This window comes from Rhinopithecus bieti, unplaced genomic scaffold (genome assembly GCF_001698545.2).
Source record: "Rhinopithecus bieti isolate Rb0 unplaced genomic scaffold, ASM169854v2 scaffold_9581, whole genome shotgun sequence".
NCBI classification, from domain to species: domain Eukaryota; kingdom Metazoa; phylum Chordata; class Mammalia; order Primates; family Cercopithecidae; genus Rhinopithecus; species Rhinopithecus bieti.
This window is the reverse complement of record NW_016806413.1, coordinates 4,561,713-4,579,212: the sequence shown is the minus strand read 5'-3', so window position 1 is coordinate 4,579,212 and position 17,500 is coordinate 4,561,713. Positions and strand designations below refer to the sequence as shown.

The following is a 17,500-nucleotide window of genomic DNA, read 5'->3' as shown; positions in this document are numbered from 1 at the left end:
TTTTTTATGGCTGTGTAGTATTCCGTGATATATGTCCACATTTTCTTTGTCCAGTCCACCACTGATAGCCATCTAGGTTGATTCCATGTCTTTGCTATAGTTTATTGTTATTTTAAAAATTTTAAAAAAATTTTGATTAAGGGATGAGGTCTGGCTGGGCGTGGTGGCTCATGCCTACAATCCCAGCTACTCTGGAGGCTGAGATATGAAAATTGCTTAAACATGGGAAGGGGATGTTGCAGGGAGCTGAGATAGCACCACTGCATTCCAGCCTGGGTGACAGAGTTAGACTCAGTCTCAAAAAAAAAAAAAAAATGATGAGGTATTGCTATGTTGCCCAGGCTGGTCTTGAACTCCTGGGCTCCAGTGCTATTGTGAAGAGTGCTGCGTTGAAGATGCATGTGCATATATGTTTATGGTAGAATGATTTCTATTCCTTTAGGCATATGCCCAATAATGGGATTGTTAGGTTGAATGGTAGTTCTATTTTAAATTCTTTGAGAAATCTCCAGACTGCTTTCCACCGAGGCTGAACTAACTTATAATACATTTCTGCCAGCAGTGGATAAGCATACTGTTTTCTCCTCAGCCTCACTAGCATCTGTTATTTTTTGACTTTTTAATAGCCATTCTGACTGGTGTGAGATGATGTCTTATTGTGGTTTTGCTTTGCATTTCTCTAATAATGGTTAGTGATGCTGAGCCTTTTTTTCAGATCCTTTTTGACCCTGTGTGTATCTTCCTTTGAGAAGTGTCTGTTCGTGGCCTTTGCCCATTTTAAAATTTTTATTTTATTTATTTTTTATTTTTTTGAAACAGAGTCTTGCTCTGTTGCCCAGGCTGGAATGCAGTGGCATGATCTCAGCTCACGGCCACCACCGCCTCCCGGATTCAAACAATTCTCTTGCCTCAGCCTCCCGAGTAGCTGGGATTACAGGTGCCTTGGTCACCACACCCAGCTAATTTTTTATATTTTTAGTAAAGGTAGGGTTTCATGATGTTGGCTAGGCTGGTCTCAAACTCCTGACCTCAGGTGATCCACCCGCCTCAGCCTCCCAAAGTGCTGGGATTACAAGCGTGTGACTGCACCTGGCCTCCTTTGCCCATTTTTAAATGTTTCTGTTTCTTGTAAATTTGTTTAAGTTCCTCATAGATTCAGGATATTAGACTTTTTTTTTTTTTTTGAGATGGAGTTTCCCTCTTGTTTCTCAGGCTGGAGTGCAGTGGTGCGATCTCGGCTCATGGCAACCTCTGCCTTCCAGGTTCATGTGATTCTCCTGTCTCAGCCTCCCGAGTAGCTGGGATTACAGGTGCTCGTCACCACGCCCAGCTAATTTTTGTGTTTTTGGTAGAGATGGGGGTTTCACCATGTTGGCCAGGCTGGTCTCGAACTCCTGACCTCAGGGTATCCACCCGCTTCGGCTTCCCAAAGTGCTGGGATTACAGGCGAGAGCCACCAGGCCTGGCCAGATATTAGACTTTTATCAGAGGTATAGTTTGTAAAAATTTTCTCCCATTCTGTGGATTGTCTGTTTATTGATAGTTTCTCTTGCTGTGCAGAAGCTCTTTAGTTTAATTAGATCCCACTTACCAATTTTGATTTTTTGTTGTAATTGGTTTTAGAGTCTTTGTCATGAAATCTTTGCCAGAGCTCATGTCTAAAATGGCATTTCCTAGGTTGTCTTCTTAAATTTATTTTTTGGAAACGGAGTCTCGCTCTGTTGCCCAGGCTGGAGTGCAGTGGCCGGATCTCAGCACACTGCAAACTCCGCCTCCCGGGTTTATGCCATTCTCCTGCCTCAGCCTCCCGAGTAGCTGGGACTACAGGCGCCCGCCACCTCGCCGGGCTAGTTTTTTTGTATTTTTTAGGAGAGACAGGGTTTCACCGTGTTAGCCAGGACGGTCTTGATCTCCTGACCTTGTGATCCGCCCATCTCGGCCTCCCAAAGTGCCAGGATTACAGGCTTCAGCCACCGCGCCCTGCCTTTCTTCTTAAATTTTTTAAATTTTAGGTTTTACTTTTTATTCCTTAGTCCATTTTGAGTTGATTTTTGTATGTGGTGGAAGGAAGGGGTGTAGTTCCAATCTCCTGTACATGGATAGCCAGTTATCCCAGCACCATTTATTAATAGGGAATCCTTTCCCTATTGCTTTTTATTGTCAGCTTTGTGAAAGATCAGATGGTTGTAGATATGTGGCTTTATTTCTGGGCTCTCTAACCTGCTCCATTGGTTTATGTGTTTGCTTTTGTACCAGTACCATGCTGTTTTAGTTACGGTAGCCTTGTAGTATAGTTTGAAATCAGGTGTGATCCTTCTAGCTTTGTTCTTTTTGCTTATAATTGCTTTGGCTATTTGGGCTTTTTGTTGTTGTTGTTCCAAATGAATTTTAGAATAGTTTTTTTCTAATTATGTGAAGAATATCATTGGGAGTTTTGCAGAAATAACATTGAATCTGTAAATTGCTTTGGGCACTATGGTTATTTTAATTCTATTGATTCTTTCTGTCCGTGAGCATGGAAAGTTTTTCTTTTTTTACCTTGAGACAGAGTCTTGCTCTGTCATCCATGCTGGAGTGCAGTGGCACGATCTAGGTTCACTGCAACCTCCGCCTCCTGGGTTCAAGCAATTCTTTTGCCTCAGCCTCCCAAGTAGCTGGGATTACAGATGTGCACCACCACGCCCAGCTAATTTTTGTGTTTTTAGTAGAGATAGTGTTTCACCATGTTGGCCAGGCTGACCTTGAACTCCTGACCTCAAGTGACCCACCCACATTGGCTTCCCAAAGTGTTGGTATTACAGGTGTGAGGCACCGTGCCTGGACTGTTTTTCCATTTGTTTGTGTCATCTCTGATTTCTTTCAGCAACGTTTCATAATTCTCATTGTAAAGATCTTTCACCTCCCTGGTTAGCTGTATTCCTGGGTATTTTGTTCTTTTTGTGGCTTTGTGAATGGGATTGAGTTCTTAATTTGGCTCTCAACTTGGACATTATTGGTGTATAGAAATGATACTAATTTTTGTACATTGATTTTGTGTCCTGAAACTTTACTGAAGGTATTTGTCAGAAGTAGGAGCCGTTGGACAGAGACTGTGGGGTGTTCTAGATATAGAATAATACTGTCTGTGAAGAGAGAGAGCATCTCAGACTTTGATCCAGTTTCAGACCTACCATCCCAGACCTGGCAGTCACCCACTTTTGTTGTGTCTACTTCTTCCGCAGCTTGACAATCAGGTGATGGCACCACTTTTTGTAGACAAAAGAAATTTCAGAACCTGGCCAGAGGCTGCTGTCAGTAGGTGATGATTGAGGTGGGCCTAAATCCAGGCCTGTCTGGTATGTCAGATCTAAATCTGACCTTCTGGGGCAAAGGGTCTGGGTGGCTGTGGGGTGACTCTGGTTTGCCTTCCCACTAGGCTGGGGCAACATGGGGGCTCCGGAGGCAGTTTATGCCTTCAGAATCAAAGGCCCCTGTGGGAGGTAAATCTAGACTTATCCCCTCAAGATTTCCACCCGCTAGTTACTTAGTCAAGCACGGATCTAGATACTTCTGTAAAGGGACTGTGCTGTGTAGATGGAATTAGGGCTATTAATCACTTGACCTTAAGATAGGGAGATTGTCCTGGATGATCTAAGTGAACACGTGTAATCACTTGAGCCCTTAAAAACAGAAAAGGATGGCAGAAGAGGGGGCTAGAAAGATGGGGCAGAGGCGGGCGCAGTGGCTCACCCCTGTAATCCCAGCACTTTGGGAGGCTGAGGCGGCGGATCATGAGGTCCGGAGATGGAGACCATCCTGGCTAACACAGTGAAACCCCATCTCTACTAAAAATACAAAAACAGCCGGGAGTGGTGGTGGGTGCTTGTAGTCCCGGCTACTCTGGAGGCTGAGGCAGGAGAATGGTGTGAACCTACGAGGTGGAGCGTGCAGTGAGCCGAGATCAGGCCCCTGCACTCCAGCCTGGGCGACAGAGGGAGATTCCATCTCAAAATAAAAAAAGAAGAAAGAAAGATGAGGCAGAAGGGGAAGTCATGGAAATTCCAAGCTTGAAAAGGATTCCATGTGCTGTCGCTGGCGCTGGGATGTGGGAGCCACTTGCAAAATCTGGAGAGAGGCCTCCAGGAGCTCATGGAAAGCATAAGGAACACAGGAACAAAGGCTGGTGCCCAGCTGACGGCCAGCAGGAAACAGGGACTTCAGTCCTACAACCACAAGGAACTGAATTAGACTGGCAGCCTGAATAAGTGTGGATATCAGTTCTTTCCCAGAGCCCCCAGTAATGGACTCACCCCTGTGACACCTTGATTGGAAACTGTTGAGATCCATGATGGCTTTCCAATATATGGAACTGTGATCTGATAAATGGGTATTATTTCAAGCCACTCAATTTGTGGTAATTTGTTACAGTAGTAATAGAATACTGACATAATCCTGGAGAACAATTAGTCACTTTTTGAAAACTTTTGCCATACTTGGACCTGCTTGTTTAGAATTGCTGAGTAAAATCCCTTGGTGTATCAGATGCCTCTGCCCAGAAAGAGGAAACCTTGAAAGCTCAGATACCTGACTGACCATGGAGGGGATCACCCAGGACTAGCTTCTCCTTGTCACCTTTTAAGCTTCAACCTGGTGCTCTGGTTCTGATTTTCTCCTTACAATCTCTGTGTTTGTCCTGAAGGAAGCTCCTTTTTTTTTTTTTTTTTGAGATAGAGTCTTGCTGTCTTGCCCCAGGCTGGAGTGCAGTGGTGTGGTCTCGGCTGACTGCAACCTCTGCCTTCTGGGTTCAAGCAATTCTTCTGCCTCAACCTTCTGAGTAGCTGGGATTACAGGTGCCTACCACCTCGCTTGGCTATTTTTTTTATATCTTTAGTAGAGACGGGGTTTTGCCATGTTAGTCAGGCTGGTCTCAAACTCCTGACTTCAGGTGATCCGCCCTCCTTGGCCTCCCAAAGTACTAGGATTATAGGCGTGAGCCACCGTGCCCTGTTGGAAGCTCCTTTCTTTCTTTTTCTTTTTTTTTTTACCTCTTGATTTACTGTTTACAAAGGGCAGCTCTGTCTGCTCGTGATGTCCTACTGGAAGTTACCTGTCTGTTCGTGAGAATGGTTTCCCACTCATTGCAACAGGGAGTGGAGAAGGACTGATCAGGGTGCCCAAATCCTTCTGCAATTCCACCTGCCCTCTTTTGTAGCTCCTGGAGTGGTATAGTTGGAAGGCAGTGTGTTGAAGGTCACTTGATCCCTTCCTTGTCCAGATGAGGGGTCTGAGGCCCAGGGACATAACACAGTTTCCTTAGTGTCACACAGCTCTTTGAGTTTTAGTTCAGCTTCTGAGTCACAAAAATTACATAGGTTGAGGGTAGCGGGGAGAAAATATTAGGAATTTGCACATGTGTATTTTGTCAGCAAATCTGAGTTCAGTAGCAAACTGGCATGACGTTGAACAACAGTGTGTTAAGTACTCTTGACAAACGGGAGGCTGGAATTGTTGATCATTGAGTTGAGAAGATTGGGGTAGGGGACCTGGGCCACCCACCCCAGGCTCAGCTTCCATGTATACTTTATCCTGCTTCTTTTCCTGGCACCTCTTTTGCTGAAAAATTGACCAGGTTGCAGAATTTCTCACTCCTCTGCCAAGAAAAATCCTGCCTTCCTGCAGCTCTCTAGGCAGAATTCAGTAAACTAAACAGAGGCGCTTTCATCTCTCAGGGCCATGCCATCCACTCTCACTTTTCTTAAGCCTTGTTTGTTTCCTCTGCCTGAAAGAAGCCTTTTGCCTGGTGTGCCAGGGTTTGCTGGAGCCAGAGAACATCCAGGGCAGTGGATGCTTTGTTCCTGAGCCCCTGTGAAACCTCAGAAATGCCTGTTTACATTAGAGTGAAGTTAGGCTGGCACCGTGGGGAAAGGTTGTCACCTTTGCTCTACAAATTCCTGGGTGTCCCCAGAGGGCACATGCTGTGACTCATTCTTCAAGCTAGAAAATGGGTGGAGGCCTTACAAACCAGCTTTTGAGTGGTCTATAAATGACGTCTCCTGATCCTTGAATTGTTGTATCTGGGTCATTTTATGTGTTTGACTGTTAAACTACTATTTTTTTTGAGATAGGATCTCACTGTGTCACCCAGGCTGGAGTGGAGTGGCACATTCGTGGCTCTCTGCAGCCTCAACTTCCCGGGCTCAGGTGATTCTCCCACCTCAGCCTCCCTAGTAGCAGGGACCACAGACACAGACCACCATTCCTGGTCAATTTTTTGTGTTTTTTTGTAGAGACAGGGTTCCACCATGTTGCCCAGGCTGGTCTTGAACTCCTGGGCTCAAGCCATCCACCTGCCTGGGCTTCCCAGAGTGCTAGGATTATGGTGTGAACCACTGGGCCTGGCCCCTGTAAGCCACATTTGATGTATATTGGTCTGTATTGAGAACGATGAAGTAAGGTTAAACTCAGGACAGCCTAGAGAGCCCGTGGGCTGTGGTCTGCATACCTGGAATACTTAGGAGTCCCTCAGGTGGTTTTCATTGATTTCTGTTAGTCCTCAAAGTTAGCAGTGTGGAATTTGGGAGTTTAGACCCTTTGGTTCAGTATAAATGATAGAACCTGAGCTTTAAAGCTTCAAAGGATCCTCAGAGTCATTTGCACCAAACCCCATCTTTCATTTGTTGTTATTTATTCTGTAAACATTTACTTAGTACCTAATATGTGCCAGCACCAGTCCATGCTTTTAAGGAGCTCACAATTTCTCGGGGGGGGTGGAGATTGGCCCTGGACACATGGTGGTAGATGGACAATGCATGAAGCTTGTGTCTGAGATAGAGGCTTTCCCCAAAATGTACTCCATGAAACAAATGCCATGTAGATAGGTATGTGGAGAAAGGATCCATGGTAAAGTAGGTTTGGAAATGCTGGCATATGAATACTATAGTAGAACCAAGAAAGGTGCCTGATTTTGAGAATCTGGAAATTATAATGTTAATGACAGTAATTATTTTGAGAATCTAATTTGTACTAGACACAGGGGCAAGTGCTTTATATGGATAAGTGCCTTACATTTTACATAATTCAGTAGTTTGGATGAGCCATAATTTATGACTGTTTTTCATGAATAGAAATTTAGGTTGTTTTCCACTTGAATTTAATGGGTAAAAGCTTAGTCTTGTCATTTCAAGAGGGGCCTCTCAGGCTTCTGAATAGCTTTGCCAGTTGCTGCACATGTAAAGTTTCTTTGGATTTCGGAACTGTGGCTTGTGTTTGCCTTTTGAGTCTTGAGTGAGGTGAGCATTTGCTGATGTCTCCAAATTTTGTTTTTTTTTTTCAGAAAGTGCTTATACTTAAAATATTTATTTTGTAGCAGTATGTTTCTGAGTTAAGTGTCTGGCTGCTGTAAGTGGAAACACAGATATTAGAAGGAGAAACAGTAGTGATTTAGGGCTATTGATCATGATTTAGGCCATCTCCCTCATTTTATAGGTAAGATATAAAAAGCTTGTTATAAAGTTATAAAGGTATATGTAACTTTATAACATGTTATATATACGTGTTATATGTTATATATAACATGTTATATATACCTATATGTTATAAAGGTAAGTTATAAAAAAAAGTTATGAAAGCGAAAGTTATGTAAAGCTTGACTATAAAACCTCTTTAAGAAATCTTTACACATTAGGGCCAGGCCCTGTGGCTCACGCCTGTAATCCCAGCACTTTGGGAGGCTGAAGTGGTTGGATCACTTGAGGCCAAGGGTTTGAGACCAGCCTGGCCAACATGGTGAAACCCCATCTCTACTAAAAATACAAAAATTAGCCAGGCGTGGTGGTGCATGCCTGTAGTCACAGCTACTTGGGAGACTGAGGCAGGAGAATTGCTTGAACCTAGGAGGCCGAAGCTTCATTGAACTGAAATTGCGCCACTGCACTCCAGCCTGGGAGACAGAGCACAAAACCTGTCTCAAAAAAAAAAAAAAAAAAAAAAAAAAAGAGAGGAGAGAGAAATCTTTACATATTAGAGCCTTTGTAAAACAAAACCAAACCATATTGATTTAAATGAAACTGTCTTAGTTTTCAGAAGAACAATTGTATCTTGCAAAGGGAGAAAGTATTTCAAACTTTTGTGTATGGATCAGATAGAATATGTTTAAGTACAGGTTAAAGAAGGCTTGAACGAGGTTTCAGTTTGTTAATGCATTTTAAAACCTTTCCAAGACCACATTCACTATCTACTGTTTTTCTGCCTACTGCATCTTTCTGTGTTGATAAATTAATATCTGCTCTGACACTTCCTCTTCATGGCAGCATGGTTGACTTCTTGATAGCTGTCCCATAATTAATGACTCGATCCTGTGCTGTGGCTTGTTAGGTTGTTTGTAGCATTTCACTGTGCCATACATCTTTGACCTATATATACTTGAGCCAGAGAACCACAGTAAATTTTTTCGGGCTGTTCTTCCAAATTTATACTTCTCACCTTACTCCAATAATATATAAGTCTATAAGTTTCCTAAATCAGTTGTGAACTTGAGCATTGTTATATTTTTTAAGTCTTTGTTGTTGTTGTTGTTGTTGTTGTTGTTTTTTTGAGACGGAGTCTCGCTCTGTCGCCCAGGCTGGAGTGCAGTGGCCGGATCTCTGCTCACTGCAAGCTCCGCCTCCCGGGTTCATGCCATTCTCCTGCCTCAGCCTCCTGAGTAGCTGGGACTACAGGCGCCCGCCACCTCGCCCGGCTAGTTTTTTTTTTTTGTATTTTTTAGTAGAGACGGGGTTTCACTGGGTTAGCCAGGATGGTCTCGATCTCCTGACCTCGTGATCCGCCCATCTCGGCCTCCCAAAGTGCTGGGATTACAGGCTTGAGCCACCGCGCCCGGCTTGTTGTTGTTTTTTTAAATCACTGTTAAGTTTCCTTAAACTGTGTATGTGTGTTATGTTTTGGCAGGAGGAGGGAATTTTTATATCCTTTGCCCATTTTTCCTTTGAGCTATGTCTGCTTTAAGTCTGTGAATGAAGTGCATTATTTACATGTTGATTTTAAGTGTTCCTGGTTTAATTTCCCCGCCAGTTTTACTTTGCCATGTCTTCCTTTTGAGTTCTTTATGGTGACCTGTGTTAGTGAGAGCCCATGAGGTGTCATCAGCAGACTTGGAGCCCCTCAGGAACGTCAGGGTCTTTGAGTTTCTAAATATCTGCCAATTGTTTTTGTGTATAACAGTAGCTTAATTGGGTATAAAAGTCTTCTGTGACTATCTTTCACTTAAGTTTCTGAGGAACTGGCTGGGTGCTGTGGCTCACACCTGTAATCCTAGCACTTTGGGAGGCCGAGGCAGGTAGATCACTTGAGTCCGTAGTTCCAGACGAGCATGGGCAACATGGCGAAACCTCATCTCTACTAAAAATACAAAAATTAGCCGGATGTGTTGGTGCGCGCCTCTAGTCTCAGCTACAGGCTAAAGTGGAAGGATCACCTGAGCCCAGGAGGTCAAGGCTGCAGTGAGCTGTGATTGTGCCACTGCACGCCAGCCTGAGTGATGGGAATGAGACTCTGTCTTAAAAATAAATAAATAAAATAAATAAATAAATAAATAAATAAATAAATTCTGAGGAATTATCCCACTGGTATGGCATGTGGGGATACCTTTTAATGTTTGTCATATTTTATCTAAATCTTTGGAATTTAAAATTTTACTAGATTATATCCAGGATATTATTAGTTTTCATTGATTTTGTCTGGGTCTTGGTGTAGAACCTTTTGATTTAGAGGTGTACATCTTCACCTCCAGAAAAGCATTTTAAAGTTGGTGTTTTATATACTTTACTCTTTTGTCTTAAGCTTTTTTTGATTTTCTGGAACTCTCATCAGTATGCCTTTGTATCTTCTTGGTATAGGGATGACTTCTCAAGCTGATTTATAGATTCAGTATCTGCATTCACTAACCTTTTTATCACTTAATTGAAATAGACATACAAAGAAAGTGTATGAGAGCTGGGCTTGGTGGTGTGTACCTATAATCCCAGCTACTTGGGAGGCTCAAGCAGGAGGATCACTTAAACCCAGGAGAACAACCTGGGCAACATAGTAAGACTCCATATTTTTTAAAAAGTGTAAAAATAGTGTATGAATTGTAAAGAGTGCAGCTTGATGGAGTTTCATGTACTGATTCTAGTCTGCAAGTCAGTCTCCAGACCAAGAATCACAACTTGACCAGCATGGAGAAGCCCCCTTGGGACCCACTGGGGGTGGGTTGTGGCAGTGCCCAGCTTCCCTTAGCTTCAGCCAGTGAAATCCCATCCTGGACCCTTGACCACCATTGGTGACTCTTGGGGGTCTTCTAGTCCACCCCGCTCAGCCTTCTGCTGTCCAGAATGTTCTGGGTTCTGCTTGAGGATTATAGGCTTTTCTAGTGAGGCAGCTTATCTATTCATCTGTGTTTGAGTCACTGACTAGGCGTGACAATCCAGTGTTCTTTTTCTTTTTTTTTCTTCATGCCAATCCAGTTTTATGTACATGTTGTTTTGCAGAAATTCCTAAAGAATTCTTGTTAACTTTCTTTTCTCACCAGGGATATGCAGACTCTCCTACCCGTCCTTCCCATTTTCATATTTATTTTTTCATGTTAATGAGGGCAGGAAGTTTATTGCCTGGGCTGAGTTCATTTGTACAGGCTGAGTATGTCTAATGTGAAAATCTGAAATGTGAAACTTTTTGAGTGTTTACATGACACTCAAAGGAAATGCTCATTGGAGCATTTCAGATTTCAGATTTTTGGATTTTGGATGTTCACTTGGTAAGTATAAGGCAAATATCCCAAAATTCGAAAAAAATCAAATTTTTTTTTCTTTTTGAGACAGAGTCTTGCTCTGTTGCCCAGGCTGGAGTGCAGTGACGTGATCTTGGCTCACTGCAAGCTCCGCCTCCCGGTTTCAAGTGATTCTCCTGCCTCAGCCTTCCTAGTAGCTGGGTTTGCAGGCGTGTGCCACGACAACCAGCTACTTTTTGTATTTTTTAGCAGAGATGGGGTTTCATCATGTTTTCCAGGCTGGCCTCAAACTCCTGACCTCAAATGATCTGCCTGCCTTGGCCTCCTAAAGTGCTGGGATTACAGGTGTGAGCCACCGTGCCCAGCCAAAAATCCAAAATTTGAAACGCTTCTGTTCCAAAGCATTTCAGATAAGGGATACTCAGCCTGTAATAGGAATTCCTGGTGTATTTTGGTAAATAAACTTGTTGGGAAAAATGTCACAGATTCAGGGCTGTAGTTTTCTCTCAGAACTGACTGTACATGTTGGGTGACATGTCTATTAACTTTCTCTTTTTGTGTGTACGTGTTTTTTAAACAAACGATAATGCATCACTTATTAGAGCAGTGGTTCTCACACTTTTTTGTGTGTGGTCTTAGGACGCCTCAAAGTTATTGGGCCTCCTAAAGCATTTTTATTTAAATGGTTCTATTGATTCGTATGTATTGTGTTAGAAACATAAGGTGTAAAACTACAGGGATATGAAAGTTCCATTAATTAGCTTTCAGAGCAATGGCATCATCACACATAATGTAGTCTCTGAAAAATTCCACTGTACCTCCACGAAAAAGTGAGAGACCCTCTGAACCAGTCTCAGGAAACTCCAGGGATTCTCAGACCACAATTTGAGATCTCCTGTGCTGAGGAATGTTTGTAAGTTTCCTTTTTCATTAAGCTCCTGTTTGACATTTTGTGTGTACACATGTGGTGTGTGTGCAGGTGCGCTGGGAGGTGAGACAGCGGCGCTCCTGAAATGTGTGGGAAGTGGCCTGCATGTAGGTGTGCTGTTGCCGGAACAGAGCAGAGTGTTTAGCAGCCTGTGTCGTGTGCCATATTTTCTCAGCAGTTATCTTTAGTCCCAGTCAGATTTTAAATGGGGACGAGTCTATAGTTTTCATCAGATTCTTCTTTTTCATTTCTTTTCTTTCTTTTTTATTTATTCATTTTTTTTGAGACAGAGTCTCACTGTGTTGCCCAGGCTGGAGCGCAGTGGCGTGATCTCGGCTCACTGCAGCCTCTGCCTCCCGGGTTCAAACAATTCTCCTGCCTCAACCTCCTGAGTAACTGGGATAACAGGTGCCTGCTACCATACCTGACTAATTTTGTGTGTGTGTGTGTGTTTTTAGTGGAGATGAGGTTTCACCGTATTGGCCAGGTTGGTCTCAAACTCCTGACCTCAAATGAGCCGCCCACCTCAGCCTCTCAAGGTGCTGGGATTATAGGAGTGAGTCACCGTGTCCGGCCGTTTTCATCAGGTTCTTAAAGGAGTCCCCTAATTTCTCACCGTAGGTTAAGTTAGGGGCATACCTTAAAGTTCTTAGAGAGTTGAGAAGTTACTGTGCTTGAAAGAGTTTATACAAATAAAAATGTTACTTCTCTTTGTGTGTATAAATCCTGTAGGAATATAGGTTTTAGCTGTGCTCCAGTGTGTTTATTTGCTTAGAGCTGCTTCAAGGCAGGTTTCAATAAGCAAATGAAGCCATGTGCTCCACATTTTGGTCAGTATTCATTAGTTGAATGGAACTTTGCTGCAATTATTTTATTGAAACTAAGCAGTGTGACTGGAGATGCCATAACTTGAGGGAAACACTTTTCAGAATTCGCAGTCTGAATGTACATCATCCCCGGGCCCTTATTTTCTAAAGATTTGTCCAGGTTTATCGATAGACTCTAACTGTGCCCCTCTCTCTCAATTGTCCCATAGATTCCCTGTAAGGAGCCCCTGCTGGTGCACCAGAACTACCGGGGGCCATCTGCCCAACTGCCCCAGACTCTGGCAGTGGGGCCCCCGATGGCAGTGGGCACCTCCCTGTGAAACCTGCCAAGCTGGACGCCACAGCTCTGCACGACGACACTTTGGCCAACTCCGTGCCCCCTTCGGAGGCATGCAACCATGCAGTCCTAGCCTGCAGCCCGGGCATCCCTGAGGAACACTACATAAGCGAGGCTGTGGAAGATGCTCCCAGCTACAGAGGGTACCGGGATGCCTGCACCATTACTGGTATGGGGGCCCTTTCCCTGCCAGGGAGGAAGGGAGGGAGGTTTCAGTCACTGAGGATTAGGGAAGGAATGCAGCCACATGGGAGGGTCTCGGGGAGGTATGCGGAGGGGAACTACTAAAGTGCAAAAGACTCTGAGCTTTGGGATTGTGAGACCTCCCATCCAGAACCTGTTCTGCCAGTGAACCATTTTGTAACTTGGGTCAGTTGTTGACCTACTATCCTGACTGAGATGTAGACAGCACTTCACTGAATTGTCATGAAGGTTAAAGATGGTAACATTGAAACCTGAGCAGCAAGCATGGCTCATCACAGGCACTCAGTGTAGATTGAACCCTTCCTTCTCTCTTTGGACTCAGGTTCTTCAGATATAAAACAGGTATAACGGGAATAACATGCACTGTCATTGTGGGATGCAAAAACAGAAAACTTCATGGAGTGCCCTTTGTACACCATCAGGATTTGCACAGACATGGATTTTTACAGATACCTGTGTCAGTCATAACTCTCAGTGTCCCAGGTGGTAATCACCTCCCAGTGGGAACATCTGCTGTGCGGGCACTTAATACTAGAGCTATTGCTTTTTTATTTTCCCCAAGGAAACATTGAGACAAGTGCTTGGGGCTAGCATAAGAGAGGGCTCTCAATGGAAATGGTGTAGCATGGTGTGCATAACAGCAGCAAGTAGCAAAATTATAGTTCAGTCCAGTTGCATTCATATAGAAGTTCGCTCAGTTTCTCATTTTTGTCTGCAGTGTTTGCTTTTGTTTGTCTGTTTGAAGTAATGCCTGATGACAGCTTAATATATGCAAGTTGGCTTCCAGTAGCTTCTCTTGGTTCTGTGTTACCAGTTAAGCCTTGAGGACCTCCTGTGTGTCAGGGGTTCCCTGGATACAGAAAGGCACAGAGAAGGCTGGGGGTCCCAGCCTGGTACCTAGCTCCTCCTGTGTTAGGCCCCCAAACACCTCCTCTCCCTTTTTGTCAAGTGGCCCACACAAGTTGTCCTCCACTTGTGACTGAGTCCCTCTCCTGCTTGCCTGCCCCATGAAGGACACAGTTCCGATATCTCCCTTTCCTCTACTGCATCATTCTTTTCCCCTTGCACTTGGATCTTTCTTTTTAGTGCAGAAACATGCTATGATCTCCCTCTTCGGAAATAGAATCCTTCCCAGTCCCATGTTTCCCGGAGGCCAGTGTCTCTGCTCTACTTTTTGCTTACTCTGGTTTTTCCATTGTTCTCTCTGGAGTCCACTTCAGGCAGGCTTATGCCCCACCACACTGACAACCTGGTTCAGTCCAGTCTGTCCTCTGCCTTCACCTCACTTCACTTTTCAGTGGTAATTCACACTGTTGCCAAGTCCTGTCTTCTGGAAGTACAGTCTTTACTTGGCTTCTGGGTCCCTACATTCTCCCTGTTCTTCTGCCTCAGTGGCTGCATTTCCTCTTCTCCCAAGCCTGGGAACGTTGAAGGGCCCAACCTTTCCGCCTCTTTGCTCTTATGTGCGCACCCATGCAGCACATGATCTCACCCAGCACGTAGGTTTTAAAATCGCCTTCTGTACTGGCCACTCACTGGTTTCTGTACTCAACCTGGACCTTTCTTCTTAAGGCCAGACGTCTCAGACTGACTCCACATGAGTTTCCAGTTAGATGTCCAACAGGCATGTCAAACTCAAGTGACCAAAAATGAGCTCCTGGTTTCCACCTCCACCTGCTTTTCTTAGGGTTTTCCCCATCCTTGTAAATGGTGCTTTCATTATTCTAGTTGCTCAGGCCAAGACCCTTGGAGGAGGCATTTGTGATTCTGCCTTTCTGCATTTCATACCCCAGGTTGTCAGGAATTCTGTTGGCTCTGTCTTCAGAGTGTGTCCAGAATCTACTCAGCATTTACCATGTCCCAGCCATCCCCGTCTCACACCTGGGTGACAACACTGGCCTCCCAGTGGGGCCTCCGACTGCTACCCTTGCCTCTGTAAAATTCTTTCTCCACCTAGCCATGAGAGTTGGCTTTTAATGCAGTCAGATGGTTTAACTCTCCTCCAAACTTACAGTGAGCTCCCCTTCTATAGAGATCTGTAAGGAAGGGGCTGAATGATGGGAATCCCTCTTTGCCCCACTGACCTGCCTCCTTTGTGCCCTCTGTGCTTCAGACACACTGGCTGCCTCACTTAACCTTGAACTCACCAGGCACATCCAGCCTCAGGGTCTTTGGACTGCCTTAACTCCAGATATCCTCATGATCCCCCTCTTCCTTATCCAAGTGACATTTTATTTGATGCTTTTTGTGACCCTCCCCCTGACATAAAGAGTGATCTACCCCACCTTTCCCCATCTCCCTTTCCTGCTTAATTTTTTTCCCCAGACTTAACCATCCTCTGAGCTACTATATTTGTGTTTTGTTTCCCAAGCTTGCAGTAGACTGTAAACTTGCAGAGGGCAAACTCTGTGTCTGCTTTGCGCACTCCTGAATCCAGTGACTATACCATAGTGCCTGCCTGTGGCCAGTGCTCAGTGAACATTTGTTGGGTGTATCAATTGTGTCGATTTGTGCAGTGGGTGTTATCCTCTTCGTGTAGGTGAAGAGTCTAGATCTCGCAATGTTCAGCACCTTGGCGGAACTCCTGAGTGGCAGGAGTTGCATCCACGTCTGCAGGACCCCAGGGCAGGGGTTTTTTGCTGCCTAAGAATGCAGTCTAGTTGGGGAGACAGATGAGTGAGTAGAAATTGACTGTACACCAAGGTTAGCACAGTGATGATAAGCACAGCACAGGAGGGCACCAAGGAGGGTGCCAGGCTGAACCTTGGAGGGGAAAGGACAGGAGAAGACCACGAGGGCTTTGTGGAGGAGGCAATGACCCAACTGCATCTACATTTGTGCAAACACATGAATTGATCCATGGGATTCTCGTGGCGTCTGTACCAGTGAAATCTAGGAAGTATCCAGCCTATTAAAGTGGTTTCACTTTCTCCGAACGTGACAACGGAGGGTAAAGAAATGGCAGGATGTAGTGCTGAAACTTCATGGCCGAGCATGGTGGCTCATGTCTTAATCCCAGCACTTTGGGAGGCCGAGGCAGGCCGATCACCTGAGGTCAGGAGTTCAAGACCAGCCTGGCCAACATGGTGAAACCACATCTCTACTAAAAATATAAAAACTAGCCAGATGTGGTGGTGGACACCTGTGATCCCAGCTACTCGGGAGGCTGAGGCAGGAGAATTGCTTGAACCCAGGAGACAGAGGTTACAGTGAGCCGACACAGTACCACTGCACTCTAGCCTCGGTGACAGAGTGAGACTCTGTCTCAAGAAAACAAAGCAAAACAAACAAAACAAAATAAAACAAAAAACCAAAAAACAAAGAAATGGCGGAATGTAGTGCTGAAACTTCAAACCCTATAGGATGTGGTGACTTGAGGGTTCTTTGTTGGGACCAGAGGAAAGCTGAGAAACAGCTCAGTGCTGTTGTGTTCCGCACTGGCTTGGTAAACAGGAGTGTAAACACAGACACTCTTCTGCGTTTAAGGGATGGGCTGTCAGGTGATGGAGAACATGCTCAGATTAAAGTTTTATTAGGCAGTCATTGAAAGGAAGACATCAAATGGAAAAAAGTTCTCCGAGAGACCTAGACTATCCCCAAGAATGCATCTGTGGCCTCCCAGGGCTTTGCCAAGTGCAGTCTCAGGACACCGCTTGGCATTCAGCCCTTGATAATTCACTCCTCCCCCAGTTCCCAGCAAGCCCTGAGATGAACAGCAGACTTTTGTTCCACTTTAATTTTAGGCAAAACGGAATGCCCGTCACAAAGCCCCGTTCTCCCCTACCCCCAACCTAGAGGTATCACATTTTTGGGTGCGTCATTTTCTGTTTGGGGTGACTTAACAAGATGAGCCGATAGGGTTCCCAGGCTGCCTGGAGTTACATAACCCATTGTGCTTCCAGGGCAGCTCACAATCTTAGGATTTGCCCTAACAAGCAAACTCAGAAAACTGCTGAGGAAGGCACGGGAGGACGGCTGTGCGAGGTACTGCCAGGGCTGGGCTCTCATGGAGGCTCTCTCTGTTCTCTGAAGTGCCTTTGGAGTTTATGTCTGCACATGGCATTGGTTTTTCAATTCGGGCAGCCCGTCAGGGCTCAGCCTCTGCCAGGACTCTGCCAAGGCAAGCTCATTCGGACAAACTCCCGTGGTAAGTATGTTTGCCAGGTCTGTCTGCTGTCTGTTTTCTTTGTGGTATGGTCGGAAAGGAGAAAAGACCTCAGGAGAAGCTGTCTCTCTCTTGCTCTGTGCTGCTTGGGAGGTTGTTCATGGTCATGTGGTAGAGAAATTGCCATGTTGAATGATAGGCAGAGCAAAGGGGCTTTAGAGACACAACCACTGCCCTCACCGCCACCCCCCCCATCTCCCGTTCCCAGGTCCCCTTGTCCCCTTGCCCAGGCTCAGTAGGTGCAAGTGATACTTGCAGGGCGTAAGCACAGGGCTGAGTTGAGTCCAGACTCCCT

At 45.0% G+C, this 17,500-nt stretch overlaps 1 protein-coding gene across 4 annotated transcripts in view; it reads left to right on the top strand.

The window, feature by feature from the left end:
- Window positions 1–17,500, top strand: part of TRAK1 (trafficking kinesin protein 1) — a 215,195-nt gene that overhangs the window by 60,697 nt on the left and 136,998 nt on the right. For 3 of the 4 annotated variants that reach the window (XM_017876385.1, XM_017876383.1, XM_017876382.1), the window contains exon 1: window positions 16,719–17,187. In XM_017876385.1, the coding sequence (XP_017731874.1) occupies window positions 17,097–17,187 (91 nt within the window). In that variant the 5' untranslated portion in view covers window positions 16,719–17,096. Of the gene's footprint in view, window positions 1–12,708; window positions 13,006–16,718; window positions 17,188–17,500 lie in introns of those variants that run through there. The other variant, XM_017876387.1, reaches the window with a different exon arrangement.